The sequence below is a fragment of the Euprymna scolopes genome, chromosome 22, assembly GCF_053919585.1.
Source record: "Euprymna scolopes isolate OS-2025 chromosome 22, ASM5391958v1, whole genome shotgun sequence".
NCBI lineage: Eukaryota > Metazoa > Mollusca > Cephalopoda > Sepiida > Sepiolidae > Euprymna > Euprymna scolopes.
In genome coordinates, this window is record NC_136503.1 from 105,628,344 (window position 1) to 105,644,926 (window position 16,583).

The 16,583-nt window shown below is 34.4% G+C and overlaps 1 protein-coding gene across 2 annotated transcripts in view; it reads left to right on the forward strand.

The window, feature by feature from the left end:
• The window catches only part of LOC145243621 (ectopic P granules protein 5 homolog), a 230,294-nt gene that overhangs the window by 116,547 nt on the left and 97,164 nt on the right, over positions 1-16,583 (forward strand). For both annotated transcript variants that reach the window (XM_080106641.1, XM_080106642.1), the window contains 5 exons: positions 1,224-1,378; positions 5,583-5,734; positions 7,978-8,118; positions 8,362-8,526; positions 12,367-12,489. In XM_080106641.1, coding sequence (XP_079962767.1) covers positions 1,224-1,378; positions 5,583-5,734; positions 7,978-8,118; positions 8,362-8,526; positions 12,367-12,489 — 736 coding nt within the window. The remainder of the gene's footprint in view (positions 1-1,223; positions 1,379-5,582; positions 5,735-7,977; positions 8,119-8,361; positions 8,527-12,366; positions 12,490-16,583) is intronic.

Genomic DNA, 16,583 nt, shown 5'->3' on the forward strand with positions numbered 1-16,583 from the left:
TGTGTTCATAAGAAATTTTTAATTCGTATTTGCTAAACTGATAGCAAAACTCAATAGTTTAAAAATTTTAAAAATGTAACTCTGTTTCAAAATCTTTCAAGCTCAGTGAAAAAAATTTATCTTAAAGATTGCAACAATTAAAAGAAGAAGTTTTAGAATAATGATTTGGAAGATTAATTTAAATGATTAACATCTGGAATAGATTATTAGGATGAGGTGGAAAAAAGGCAGGAGAAGGTAGAAAGGAAGGAGGAGGAGGAGCCATTATTCAGTCTCAAGAGCTAATGCATACTCCCTGTAAGGGTACCTGCGTTGGGTGTCAAAATGTGGAGCAAGGATTATGCAATCTTTAACCACAACTCTTCTGAAGCAGGAGTACTTGATTCAAGAAGTCCAGGACTATTATTAACAACTAGCGGGGGTACCCGGCGTTGCCCGAGTGTTTGTTTCTGGGATGGGGGGGGGTTTAAAAAATGTTATGGTAGGTAAGTAAGAAGGATCAAACCCGGAGTCATGAGTAAAAGTAGGAAAATAAAGTGTGAAAAAAAAACAAAAAAAACATCTGCAACGTTAACAGTTCGGCCACCAAGAAAAGTCCATTCCAGTTGTTTAGGAAAAAAAAAAAAAAAAAACCGACTACGGTAGGTCGGCGCGAACGTGAAAATATAATGTGAATTGTCCAGCACGCTAACCACTATGCCGCAGAGCACTGCAGCTTAGTTTAGTGATTTTAAATAACTTCACATGAAAGAACTACGAAGCCAAACCGGTGTTCTCTTCTCAACTGTTCCTTGTGAACGATCCCCAAATGGTGTTAAGTGGTGGCAGGGGGAGGAGGAATTTATTAGAGAGAAAATATTTTACCACTTCCATTGATCCTAACCGATTTTGGCCGTGACTTCTCAGCAGAAAAAGTATAGAAATCTAAGATTATCGAGGAATTTGAGAAATAATAAGCCTATAACACACCTCAGATATTGTTCTGCCGTTTGTGCATATTATATTTGCATGAAATATCTTGATTTTTAATCCTATTAATGTCAAAATCAGACGGCAAAAAATGAGTTCATTTTATTTATATAGAGATGACAAGATCAGTGGAAGTCTCCCACATACAACACTGGGATTCTCAATTTTATTTTTCAACTTTTATGAGTGAGTGTGAAAATATTCTGAGGACGTTTCTCTGTTCATCTGTTCATGTTTCTAATTGTTCTTTGCAGGATGGGGTCTTGGCAATACATGACTGATATGCCATACGCGAGTGTGTCTTTGGAGACAACCTGGAAGTTAATGTGGATGCTGCACATGGGCCAAAACCAGCTCGTCTCGCCCGATAATTTGCCACCTCTTGAGCAGTGTAAAGCAGAGCTGAAAGGTAATTTATCTTTTAAGACATTTCCTCCACTGTCCCTAATATACATACACATATATATATATAAACAAAGAATTTCTATTTTTTCTGAGGAGTATCTGCATGAAAGAGTTGATATTGAAACAGATCTGTAAAAAATGTACCAAAGTTTAACATGTTGGAGGAGCTGTTTTGCATGAAAAATAAATATTTAGATCTTGGAATGTAACTATATTGTTGTTGTTTATATATATATATATATATATATATATATATATATATATATATTTTAAAGGAGATTAGAATAATAGTCTAAAGAGCTAAGTGTATTTTAATGTAATAGTGAAATTACTAGTTTAATTAAAATACAGGAAATGCTCGTTGTAATTTAGATATATAATAAGCTCGATAGTTAAATGTCCTAGAGCTAATTCAATATTAAGTAATGTGATTTATAATTTAAAAATTTAAAAAAATTTTTTAAATTTAAAAATCAAATTTTAATTAAATTAAAAATCAGTTTCATAAGAAGGAACAACAACAAAGTCAATTATCTTATTTGACTTTGTTGTTGTTCCTTCTTATGAAACTGATTTTTAATTTAATTAAAATTTGATTTTTAAATTTTAAATTTTTTTTTAAATTTTTAAATTATAAATCACATTACTTAATATATATATATATATATATATATATATATATAGTCATCCACATATAGTACTGTTTCGTTGTATCACAGCTCATCAGTGCAGCTAGAAAAGCAACTATTTTTTTTTTTTTTACATAGGCATCACCACATTATCAAGGCCAAGAGGCCACTCAAGGATAAGGGTTAAAGAGTGTACAGTAGAAATTGGATAATATAGTAATCATTAGTAATGAAAATTTGGTAAATTTGATAACTTATATGGAACGGCACATCAAGAACTTATTTACGTTAGACTTGAACACAACCATATTGTAGTCAGCCGGAAAGCAGGAAAACGGAAGACAATTCCACAGGCGTGCAGTTCTATGACAGAAGTTTTGTTCATGGAATCTACGTTTAGGTTTAGGCACAGATAAAGAGTGGGGGGAATTATTGATAGTGATTTCAGCTAGACGAGTGTTTCTTGTGAAAGTTAGGCGAGGGGGGACCATAGACTGAAGCTCAGTCAAACACTTTCCATGAAAATAACGATACATCAGAGACAAACTCGCAACATCTCTTCTGTGAGATAGAGGTTGCAGTGAAGAGAAAAGGACATCTCCTACGAGGCTACGAAGTCTATTTTGAACTCTATCAAGGCAGGACAAGTCCTTTCTAGCAGCTCCTGCCCAGATGTGGCAACAGTATTCCATCCTTGGACATACCTGGCTCTTATATAGATAGAGAATTGAATCAAGCCAGGATCGAAACCCAACCGCCCAAACAACAGTTGAAGCTGCTCACCATTATGCTATATAGCTGCTGTTGTGCGCGCAGTGAATTAACAATGTTTTGACATCGTCCAAATGCCTAAGCTCGATTTATTTACACAAAGAGCATCGCTTAATATGCTAATGATAATTTGTATATCACTTCCCAATATGCTCAACCCGAGATAGGGAGAATTATAGTCATCCACATGCAGTACTGTTATGCTGTATCATAGCTCATCAGTGTGACTAGACAGGCAACTATCTCAAGCCAAGATCGAAACCCGATCGCCCAAACGACAATCAAGGCTTCTCACCATTATGCTATATGGCTCATGCTGTGTGGGCAGTATACCAATAATAATAGTTTAAAGAATTTAGATAACTTTTTTAAATAGGGACTTATCAGGATATATGAAGTAATTTATAAGATAATTTATCTTTTAAGACGTTTTCTCCACTGACCCCAAGAAAACCCTATATCCGAAGATATACATGAACTTGAACTGATTTACCTATAATTTTTCTTATTATAATTTTTCTTATTTTAATTTTTCTTATTTTAATTTTTCTTATTTTCCTTAATTCTTTTTTCTCATATTCTTTCTTTCTTTCTTTCTTCTGTTTTTGAATTTCTTTCATGCTCTCTTTCCTTTTTCTTCACCATGTCACCCCCCCCCCTCACTAAATTTTTCTATTTATTTTTTCATTTCTCCATTTCTAATCTAAATATATTTGAAGTTCGTATTGTCTTTTTACTCTTATTTTTGTATAATGCAAGGTTTTTCTCTTCTAATGAGAAGCATTTGGCTTCAAAATGCTATGGCCAAAAGAGGTTCTCCTCCCTTTATTTTCCCCTTCTTTAATCCTTATTGAATTGATAATGTGATAAAGTTTCTATGTAACTTTACTTAATTTATTTTCTATATATATGTATCTATCTAATATTTATATATATATATATATATATATATATGATGATTGTAATGTCTTGTCAGACGAGTGCTACTCCCTCAAACACTGAAAGTCCATATGCCCGAAACTGACTTATTTAGTCCTGCCGGCGAATTCACACGCTCAAGCAAACATGACACTGAAGACAGTCATTGGTATACATACATATATACACGCATGCATACATTTATACACATACATATCACACAAATATATACATACATGCATACACAATACATAATACACACACATACAAGACGGTCTTTGGCATACATACATATAAATATATACACGCATACATACATACATACATATACACATACTCTCATACATATCTATAAACATACGCACATATATACCTATATACATACACAATGCATACATAATACACATACATATACATACACATATACACACACATACATACATATACACATATATATATATATACATAAACTTACCTACATATACATAACCATACATAAATATGCATTCATATACACATACACATATACAGCACATATACACATACATATATGCATACATACACATATATATATATATATATACACACACATATATGCATATACGTATATACATATACACACACACATATATACATATACAACCATACATACATATAATGATGGCAGATCAATTATCACACGCCTCCAGCATTTCAGGCCTACACGTGTCACAACTGTTCCATCGCCACAGGACTATTTTTTATAGACAAATCCCTGAGGGAGTATCGATACAAAGATGATGTTACAGAGTTTTAGCTTTGTACAACAGCTAAATCTCACTCTCGGTTCAAAATGTTGACATCCAGCAAGAACAAGATAGCAAGCAACAAGTCAAACTGCAGACCAGCTTAATGCGGGTACTGGTCTCCCACTTTATGGTTTTTTAAATCAGAGATTTGCTTCTAGAAGAATGTCCTTCACCACGGCTTATGGGAGCCCTCTCCACCCCCACATACACATGGAAATAAACACATGCATACATACAGAAGTACGCCAACATACATACGCATGTGCACACACATGCAAACATACTCATGTAGAAGCACACATATACGCATATACACATGTACACATACATATACATGTAAAATACACATGAAGGAACATTCCAAAAGTCATAAATATTCAATGATCAGGACGACGATGATGATGGTGATGGGCATGAATAAATGAGTTTGACAAATAAAAAAAAAACAATCCGATACACATGATTTTGCAAATAAATCAACGTCCGAATCAAACGTAAACAACAATCCAACTGACATGTATTAAAGACACCTGGACTTTTTTTTTTAAATAAAAAATTTGTTTAAGACTCACACTTCTGTCGTAGAAAATGATGATGATAATGATGCTGTTGGCAAATTCACACATTATTTCACAAATAAATCAACATCCGAATCAAACAACAATCCAACTGACATGTATTAAAGACGCTATATATATTTGTATATTTTGGCAGCAAGTCATTATTCAAGCATGTCTGATTGAACATGACAGAGTTATTCTTTTCTCTGATTTTTCTGAATATCTTTTCCATTCGCCGAGCGGGCTTTTTCATTTCAGCCCGCATGTTGTATAAAATGTTGCCTAAAAGTTGTTGTTCAGCCATATTCTACTCAAGTGCTTTCTATCGGTTCATCTAATTATCATCAGGGGCGATTGTTGTTATCCTTTTCTTTTTCTTTCCCTTTGAGGCTTCATGTGTGTGTGTGTATATATATATATATATATATATATATATATAAATTTTATTTTAAAATTACACAAATTATTTCTTAGTTGCCATTTTCATTTGATAACTTTTGAAAACATCGTCAGAATAATTGTTTTGTTGTTTTGATTTTCAGATCCATTAAGGAAAGCGCAGTTGGCTGACAGTCTGCAGAAAATGCCAATTTCCGAGGCCATCTACTTATTAACTGCTTTTTCCAACATGGTGCAGTGCCGACACCAATCCGAAACAGAGTTCATACACACCATCACTGTTGAAGTATTTGAGGTAAACGCAATTTCTCTTCAATTAATCGTCTTCTTTTTTTTACCAATAAATGATCCAAAATGTATTGATTTGTCAGAATAGAGACAGCTAAACTCCAAAACAGCTTTATGACAAGATTGCTTACCAAAGAGAGTAGACTTGGTCTGTTCATGTCATGGGGACGTTTCTTGAACGGCTATTATGTCTCAGGCACAGCAACCAGTTCTCCAGGTTATAAACACAACAGAACCTCTTCCCTGCAACTTCTTTCCCACAGAAGAGACTTTGCAAGCCTGTCTCTGCTTTATCATTATTTTGTGTCAATTGCTCGTGTGAGCTCCAATCTATGACCGGGGTGTCATCCCAGCCTGACTTTCACTAAAAACACTTGTCTAGCTGAAACAACTATCAATAATTTGCCCACTCTTTTATCTGTGCCTAAACCTAATGTAGAAATAATTGATTTTTTTCGTTGTCAATAAAAAAATTTTATTGTCATTGTTATAAAAATATGAATACAGTGATTTTTTTTTTGTTCATTATTATTTTTTTTTGTTCATTATTATTTATTTTTTGTTCATTATTATTTATTTTTTGTTCATTATTATTTATTTTTTGTTCATTATTATTTTTTTTTGTTCATTATTATTTATTTTTTGTTCATTATTATTATTTTTTTTCATGTTGCAAAGTCACTTTATGTATTGAAGGGGATAACTCCCAGTTATTACTTAGAAACAAAATAATTAGAATTGAATGTTATTATCGTAGGAGAATTCTGGAATTGAATGCAGTTGTTAAAAGTTAAAATACATTTTTGTTAGATGCGATTCCAGGAATGCAATGAATTATCCATTGTAGCAAGTAATGCAAATTGGAATAACTTATACAACAAAAGAATGCGGTAAACAGAGAATTGTGTTGGTTTAATTGGGTCGGAAAAATGAAACAATGAAATTAAAGAATGTCCACAGAGAAAATCTGCGACTCGTGTTGCCCGGACACGTGTCTGGCCCGCGTGCTGACGTCACAAAGAAGTATAGAATCAATATATACATTTACTTTAGACAAGAAATCAGTCAGGCAGTCTGAACCAGAGTCGGAGGAGTCCGAGAGAGTCTGGTACAGCAAACTGGGGAGACTGGCAAAAACTCTTTAGGAAGTGAACGGGAGGAAAAGATGACAATGTATCAGCGTTAGTAGCAGGCATCGAATCCCAATCACCAGCTGGATAAATGTCTTATATTTGTTATGTAAGCTTTTTGTGTTCGTTTGTCATCAACTGCAAGATAATGTGTCTTTGTCTTCATCGTCTTATATAATGAACTTTGTATGTAAACCCCTTCCAAAAGTTAACTGTATCCCCCTCTTTGATAATGAATTTCCCTTCTGTTTAAAAGAACTGTCATTGCACTTCCATTACACATCTATCTCTCAGCTCCACTGTCTATCTCTCTATTATAAATTGTCTTGTCTCGGTGTACCCCACCGCAACACAACAGCTTGATTTGGATTTCAATGCTGGCCTGTTTTGATTTGGCTTTTTTTTTTTTTTGGCTGTTTATGTAAACGGCTTGTTTTGATTTGGCTTTTTTTCCAGCTGTTTATGTAAACGACTTTTGATTTGGCTTTTTTTCTGGCTGTTTATGTAAACGGCTTTTGATTTGGCTTTTTTTCTGGCTGTTGACAGCTTGTTTTGATTTGGCTTTTTTTCTGGCTGTTTATGTAAACGGCTTTTGATTTGGCTTTTTTTCTGGCTGTTTATGTAAACGGCTTTTGATTTGGCTTTTTTCTGGCTGTTTATGTGAACGGCTTATGTAAAAGTCAAATCAAAACAAGCTGTCAACAGCCAGAAAAAAGGCGAATCAAAACGACTTTTGATTTGGCTTTTTTTCCGGCTGTTTATGTAAACCGCTTGTTATGATTTGGCTTTTTTTCTGGCTGTTTATGTAAACGGCTTGTTTTGATTTTGCTTTTTTTCCAGCTGTTTATGTAAACGCCTAGTTTTGATTTGGCTTTCTTTCTGGCTGTTTATGTAAACGGCTTGTTTTGATTTGGCTTTTTTCCGGCTGTTTTTAAACGGCTTGTTTTGATTTGGCTTTTTTTCTGGCTGTTTATGTAAACGGCTTGTTTTGATTTGGCTTTTTCCTGGCTGTTTGTAAACGGCTTGTTTTGATTTGGCTTTTTTTCTGGCTAACAGCAGATGCTAAACAAAATGTCAGGTTGAAAAAAATGAAAAAATAAAAACGTTTTTCTTTTTTCAGATTGCCTATTTGTATGATCATACGAAAGATTTCTGTTCGAAAGTCGGTCGTGAATTATTATCGGCCATTGCTCAAGTCCACCCGGTGACCATTTCTTTTCTTCTCCAAAAGTTACGAGATGTCCGAGGCAATATTGGAGCGGTAGGTTATGATTTTGTTCATCTTCTTTACTTCTTCTTCTTCTGCATTTTAGCGTTGATTTCTAATCTCTCAGGCAATGTGTACACAATCCGATGATGCATGAAAGTTTTACATATGAATAATCGATACACACAAAAGAAACAAATTTATAAGAGTATAGATTTTTTTACCACTTTCTCAGATCTCTGTGGATTGTAAAACAAACCCCTGTTTTTTCTTATCTTCAATATTTTATACTTTCAGATGGCTTTGTATTTGTTTAAAGAACTGCCCATGTATGATTGGTCGTTGGACAATGGAGATTTGGCCATATTACGTTCCTGGTTGGTCAGCACCGAACTTGGTTCAACAGAGAACCTACTTGCAAGAACAATATTTAATAATCTTAACTGGGGACTCAATAGGGAGGTGAGTGATTTCACAATTTTGTCCAACTTGACAAACATTTATGGAATGACCCCCCCCCCCGATTAAAGTGCCACCCATGCAATTGTTTATAGCATTCATAATCCTTTCTACAATTCAACCATGTTCGATACAAATATTCATTAATTTAAAATGGAAAAGAACATCCCGATTACTTGACGTTTCGTAGGCCTTTTTTTTTTTTTTTTTTTTACAGGTGCATTAAAAATAATACATGACAAACACGACAATAGCCATGTTGGTCATGTACCATTTTTAATGATTTTCTTCGCTTCGAAACCGTATCTTTCTCTTAATTTTGACTTGTTTACAAAGGACGACTCAATTGCTAAACGTTTCATCCAACTGTTTCGCAGGCATTTTCAAGAGCAAAGAAAATAGGTAAAAATAGATGTCTATTGGAATGTACCATTTTTAGCTATTTTCTTTGCTTCAAAACAATTGGTGTCTTTCTTTAAATTTTTACTTTCTTTTTCTTCTTTATCAAGAGTGTTATTTCATTAAACGTTTTTCAAATTATTTTTAACATGTTTTACAATCCATGTCCAGAATTCCCCCGATATCAAAAAAGAAAAGAAAATTTGTATGATGTGCATACCCGTAACAAGACGAACATATCATGTTCCAAAAAATCACATAACTGATCATGCAGTTTTATTTTAAAATAAGAAAATCAAATTTTATGAGTAACAGAAGAGCAGCTATCTTGTCCGCCATTTAAAAAAAAAACAAAAAAACAAAGGGAGATAACTCCATAATTCAAGCTTGCAAGATTTTTGTTGTAATATTTACAAATTCCGGTTAATGATTTTTTTTTTCCTGAAAATAAACCTACTTCATTAATTTAAGTGATTTTTGGAATATGATATTTTCGTTTCGTCTACAGATTTTTCTTCACTTTTTGTTTTTTTAATATAGGGGAAATTCTGGACAAAAACCGTTTTTATTACTTATTTTTTTTTTTCGTTTTTACCCCAAAACCAAGAATATTATCACTTGGACATAAGGGACTATTATTTAAGATCATGTCTAACAAGGGAAAAGGGGGAGTTGAACGGCAAGCTGTCTATTCACATTACATTTACCCTTTTGCTTGATAGTACAGTCAGGGAAGCAGGAAATGGAGGGAATTCCAAAGTCCAGCAGTCCGACGAAAAAAAAACTATTAGAGTAGAAGACTTTCCAGCATCTAGAGACCTCAACAGTGAAGGAGTGGGATTTTGCTGCTTGTCGGGTTTGTCAGGATTACGTACATCTAAGGGGAACAATTGGTATGAGTTTATCAGAGCATGTTCCATTAAAATATTTGTAAAATGGGCACAAAGATGCGACATTGTGGCGATGGGACAGGGGTGGAGCTTGACTGATAGTGCGGGACCTATTAGATTTGAGACTGTTTTTTGGACCCTTTCTAAGAGGGAGAGACTAGTTATAGATTACCCAGTCCAGATGTGGTAACAATACTCCATGCATGGGTGAATTGTGGCTTTGTAAAGATATAGGATAAGCAATACACATTAAAAAATTTTAATGGCTTAAAATATTTTAATAATGGTATACATAGAGCTTGATAAACTAAGAAAGAATCTTGTTAAATTTTTAAAATATGATTAAAATTAAGGAAGTTATGACTACTTTTTTTTTCACACATTTGGATATTTTTCCCTCTTTAAGATCTCATGCATTAATTACAGCATATATTTTTGCACCACTTTTTCAGTAAAAATGTTATATCTTTGTTAAAACACAAGCTTAAGCGATGACATTTGCCAACAAAGTGTATTTTTGTGCAAGGAATCAGAATATGCTACTGGAAAGCGCCAGAATTTAATGGTTTCCAAATAATCTGCAGTAAATGCACATAAATATGCTTTTCTTAAAAATGCCATGTATCTATTAAAAGAAAATAAGTTAAAGAACTCCAAGCTGAATTGTAATAACTTTAATGAAAGATAAATAAAAATTATTTTAGAATTTAATGTAAAATGATATCCCATTTTGAGGCATTCAGGTGTTTTAGTGCAGTTAACCTTTTTTTCTATGGGAGATAAATCCTTTGTATTTGTTGTTTTTTTTTTTTTTTTTCTTAAGACGATTATGTGTGGGTTTAAGAGGGTTTTTGTGCAATTATGGGAGGGTTGCCACTGTGACTTTGGGTTAATGATAGGGCGAAGGGAAATAATGTGTGAATATCCTGAAGACTTGATATAAACAAAACAAAAACAATTTTAGAATTTAAAGTTGGGACTGGTTTCACATAAAGTTAATGTAAAATAATTCACCATTTTGAGACCATTCTAACGTTTTAGGACAGTTAACCAATTTATTTTTTATGGGAGATGAATCGTGCACTTTTCTTTATGGAAGGATCTGGGTTTTTTTTTTTTTTTTTTTAATGTTTACATGTAGATTACCGGAGAATTTTGTATGCTGAAGAGCTTGCCACTCGGACTTGATTACACTTGTCACTTGTACCTAGGGATAGCGGTAGGATTAAGGGAGTCTTTTTTTTTTTTTAAGAGAGTGTTTAACACCCATATTTATGGTTAGCGGTTCATAATTATTGACTTTTGAAATAAATTACTTTTAAATATGTAAACTTGCATGAATGAGAGGTGTGAAACTTTACAAGAATTATGCAAAAAAACAAAAATAAAAGGACTTGTCCTGCCTTGATAGAGTTCAAAATAGACTTCGTAGCCTCATAGGAGATGTCCTTTTCTCTTCCTTGCAACCTCTATCTCACAGAAGAGATGTTGCGAGTTTGTCTCTGATGTATCGTTATTTTCATGGAAGGTGTTCAACTGAGCTTCAATCTATGGTCCCCCCTCGCCAAACTTTCACAAGAAACACTCGTCTAGCTGTACACACTGTCAATAATTCCCCCCACTCTTTATCTGTGCCTAAACCTAAACGTAGATTCTATGAACAAAGCTTCTTTCTTAGAACTGCACGCCTGTGGAATTGTCTTCCGTTTTCCTGCTTTCCAGCTGACTACAATATGGTTGTGTTCAAGTCTAACGTAAATAAGTTCTTGATGAGCCGTTCTATATAAGTTATCAAATTTACCAAATTTTCATTACTAATGATTACTATATTGTCCAATGTCTACTGTACACTCTTTAACCCTTATCCTTGAGTGGCCTCTTGGCCTTGATAAGTGGTGATGCCTATGTAAAAAAAAAAAAAAAAAAAAATTTTATTTAAAACAAGTGACGTCACTCTAACAGAAAATGTGACGTTAAAAAACCTTACCTAACACGCCGTTTTATGATAACATTTTTATCACTTTATTTGCTTAAAACTTTTAAAATATATAATATGTATTATTATTTATTAATTCATTAGAGAGTATATTCATTTCCGAACAAAATGGTTGTATTTTGAGGACTAAAAGTGTTTTGGTTTTTAAAATATGATGATTTTAGCAGAATCTCCTTGAAATCTGTGATTATCCAAAGCGTTTTATCATCCGTGTGTATTGCTACTTGTCAAGGATAAAACACACTTGAGGATAATTTTTTTTTTTTTTCACGTGCGTATTGCTAATAGGATGGTGCGAGTAATTTTCTATCATTTATGTATCGCGTTTTTGTTTCCTTTTTTTCTGCATGTTCTTTTAAAAACAAGTGTTCCAGTCTCCTGCATTCTTGAAATTTTTAGCTTTTTCATTTATTTTCCTATTTTTCATGTCATAATTATTATTCATCTAATTTATATTAAAAAAGAAAAATAGTTGTACAAGATATAAGTCAACTTTTCCTGTTAACATTTCATTTACGTGATTTTATTTTTATTTTTAAATCTTTTCTTTTTCTGCAGAACACTGACCTTGCCCTTCCGCTGTGGATTCACCAATATGTGGCATGCGTGCTCGTTGAAGCCTATCACAATTACATTACCTCGAAGCATCTGGGATCAGTCTTCATGGAGGGCGTCAAACAAGTATGTTTTAAGAAAAAATTTGATTTCTTAGCATGATGTAAGTTTTTTGAATAGAAGAAACATTGCAAGCATGTCTCTGCTCTATCATTATTTTTATCGCAAGTGCTCATCTGCGTTCCAATCTATGGTCCCCTTTGTCAAAGTTTCACGAAAAACATTGATCTAGTTGAAAGCATTACCAATAATTTCCCCCAAACGTAGATTCCATGAATAGAGCTTCTTTCTTAGAACTGCACGCTTGTGGAACTCTGTTCTGCTTTTCTGCTTTCCAGCTGACTGCAATATGCTCATCTTCAAGTTCAACGTAAACAAATTCTTGATGAACCATCCCCTTAGGTAATCCAATTTACCAAATTTCTACTACTAACGGTTACTATGCTATTGTCGCAGTGTACTATCATACACTCAGTAAACCTTCTCCTCGAGTGGCTTCCGGGCCTTGATAAGTGTAAAAAAAAAAAAAAAAAAATGTTTGTAAAAAATAGTTTTATATTTTCTTTCTATTTTCAAATTTATTCATCAAACTTGGATCATGTTTCTGAATTTTTTTTTTTTTTTTTGCTCCTAGGTCCACCCTGACCTGGAGTGGTAGTACCTGTTAGGGTCCCAACTATGGGTTAAATAGAAACAGATTTTAAAAAGGAAAAGAAACAACAAAAAAAAAAAGAAAAAGAAAACAAATATATTCTATTAAATTATTTATTTATTTTTATTTTTTTTTTTGCCCTGTCGGTAGGGCATGAGAACAAACCGACTGCCCCCCTGCAGAGGGTAAAAATCCCTTAATGGGGCAACCAGTTAGCCGTGGGTTGCTACCCGTAATGTCTTAGGACGTGATCCTGGTGATTGAGCGAACCTAGACCAGGATACATAGAAGTTTAGGCACCGCAACACATTACTTTGGCCCTTACTTCGACTAGACAGGCGGTCGGAGAGGCCCGATCCGACCAATCGGCCAGTCACGCCAAGCCCCACCATATATTGCCCATTCCAAAAACTCACTACTAACACAACACATCCTCCCCCCTCTCCCACAAATAACCCTACTCCTTAATATATGATGGAAAGCGGTGGCTGAGGGTCAATCAATTAGGTGTGAATATCGATGACGAGGCTGTAAACCCCTCAGGATTGCTACAGATCCCATAGCAATATCAAGAGAGAACAGATAATCATTATGATACCACCAAAGTCGGTTATATCATCATTGTATCCCTGTGGAGGCTGGGCGAATGGGTTTCCCCCCAGGCTCTTCCCAAATAGGACTCCGAGGTGGGTGGGGAACAAAGATGACGAAAAAAGAAAACAAAATATATGGCTTATTCCTCCCAAAAACCACCCAACCACCCAAAGAGAACCCACTCTGATGTCTCTAACATCAGTAGCTCTGAGGAAGAGACGATAAAACCAAGGAACTCAACATTCGTAGTAATATAATCAATAGAGGGAACTCCTTTGAGCAAACTATCACCTTTTAAAATTGAAAAAAATCTTAAAACTCTAAAACCAAAGTCTATTAAAAAACAATTTAACGGCAGCCTACTAATAGAAACCCACAACGAAGAACAAACTAAAGAAATATTGAAACTAAAATTATTTGAAAACATCACAGTCAAATGCTACAGACATCCAACCCTAAATACCTGCAAAGGAGTAGTGAAAAGCCACGAACTTGCACTTTGTCCCTTGGAGGAAATCAAGACAAACTTACAGAAACAGAATGTGTTAGATGTTCGTAGAGTTCAAATAAAAAAAAACAGTGAGAAAATCGATACCAATACATATATACTAACTTTTGATTCTCTCACCATACCCAAAGAAGTGAAAGTTGGATATATGAAAATAAATGTAGAAATTTATATTCCAAACCCCCTCCAATGCTTCAAGTGCCAGAAGTTTGGACACCATCAAGATCAGTGCACACGATTACCAGTGTGTGGAAGATGTGGAGAAAACGGCCCACACATTGACTGCAGAAAAGATTTCAAGTGTGCCAACTGCCTTGGAAATCATGGCGCTGGCTCTAGATATTGTGAAATATGGAAAAGAGAAAAAGAAGTGACCAAACTAAAACATATAAAGAATATATCCTACCGAGAGGCCAGGAAAATCATTGAAACTCCCTAAACCCTTTTTTTCTACTAGGAGATCTCAACAGTCACAATGTAATATGGGGAAGTAAAGAAACAAATAAAGAAGGAAAAGAAATAGAAAACATAATAAATAAAAATAATCTATGCCTCCTTAATAATCAAAACTACACCTATATGTACCCAGCAGCAGGTACTTTCACCGCCATTGACCTTACCTTATGTGATCCTTCCATATATATGGACTATGATTGGAAAGTACACAATGACACTTGTGGGAGTGATCATTTCCCAATCATCCTGGAAAGTCTAAGTACTAGTACTGAACAAAAAACACCCAAATGGAACCTACATAAAGCGGATTGGGAAGACTTCCAGGAACAGTGCAAAAACCAATTAATTATCGAAAAGAAAGATGAAGACGACCATTTGAACTACTTCATTAAAACACTCACAAACATAGCAAATAATACCATACCGAAAACAACCAAAACCAACAATCACAACAAACCTTGGTTCACAAAAGAATGCAGAAAAGCCATCAGAGCTCGACGAGCTGCCTTGCGAAAATTCAAAAAGTACCCAACAAGCGAAAATCTGGATTTTTTCAAAAACAACAGAGCAAAAGCCAGACGAATCATAAAGGAATCCAAAAGAACAACATGGAGAAATTATATATCCAAAATTAATGTGAATACCAAGGCAAAAACGGTTTGGAACATGATGAGGAAAATAGAAGGAAAATGTAGTAGTACACCAATATCCCACATCTCTAAAGACAACAAAATATACACCGATCAAAAAGACATTTCCAATAACCTGGCAGATAATTTATGAAAAATTTCATCATGTGACAAACAGAGAAATTCAAAAAGATTAGAGAAAAGGAAGAGAAGAAGAAAATTCTATTTAAATCACAAAATACCGAAAACTACAACCAACCTCTTACCTTGCCTGAATTAAAAGAATCGCTAACCAAATCCCATGACACAGCTACAGGGCCCGATGAAATTCCATATGAAATCCTCAAGAAACTTCCAGAAACCTCAATGAAATACCTACTTGAAATTTTCATTATATGGTCCAGTGGAAACGTACCTGAGACCTGGAAAGAGGCCACAATAATACCAATCCCCAAATCTGAAAACTCAAACATCCAATCCCAATCAAGTAACGTCTCAGATCCATTGAATTTCAGGCCAATAGCTCTAACAAGCTGCATTTGTAAAACCATGGAAAGGATTATAAACAAAAGTGGTTCCTGGAAACAGAATTTTATTACAGAATTTCAAACAGGATTCAGGAAAAACCGAAGTTCAATAGACCACATAGTCAGACTTGAAACCTTCATCAGAGAAGCCTTTGTAAGGAAGGAACATTTAACAGCAGTGTTTTTTGACATGGAAAAAGCCTACGATACTGTGTGGAAGTACGGTGTTACAAGGGATCTGAAGGCGCTTGGACTAAAAGGCAGAATGCCAATTTTTATTGAAAATTTTTTTAAAAATAGACGGTTCAGAATAAAGGTTGGCACAGCTCTCTCGGACTTGAAGGAACAAGAGAATGGAGTACCTCAAGGGAGTATACTGTCAGTGACCCTGTTCAGTATCCGAATTAACAACATTGTAAAAAACCTTAACCCTGGGGTAGATTGCTCCCTATATGTGGATGACTTCCTAATATGCTGTAGATCTAGATATATATCTATAATAGAAAGGAAGCTTCAATTGTGCTTAAACAAAGTAATGAGATGGACAGAAGAGAATGGATTTAGATTCTCCAAAAGAAAAACGAAATGCATGCATTTCTGCAAACTAAAGAACATGCATAATGATCCTGTCCTAACCATGGAAGGAACGCCCATACCCGTTACTGACCAGTACAAATTCTTAGGGATTTTATTTGACAAAAAGTTAACATTCATCCCACACATAAACTATCTGAAAAAAAAATGTAACAAAGCTGTAAATCTTTTGAGAGTGGTAGCACATACCGATTGGGGTG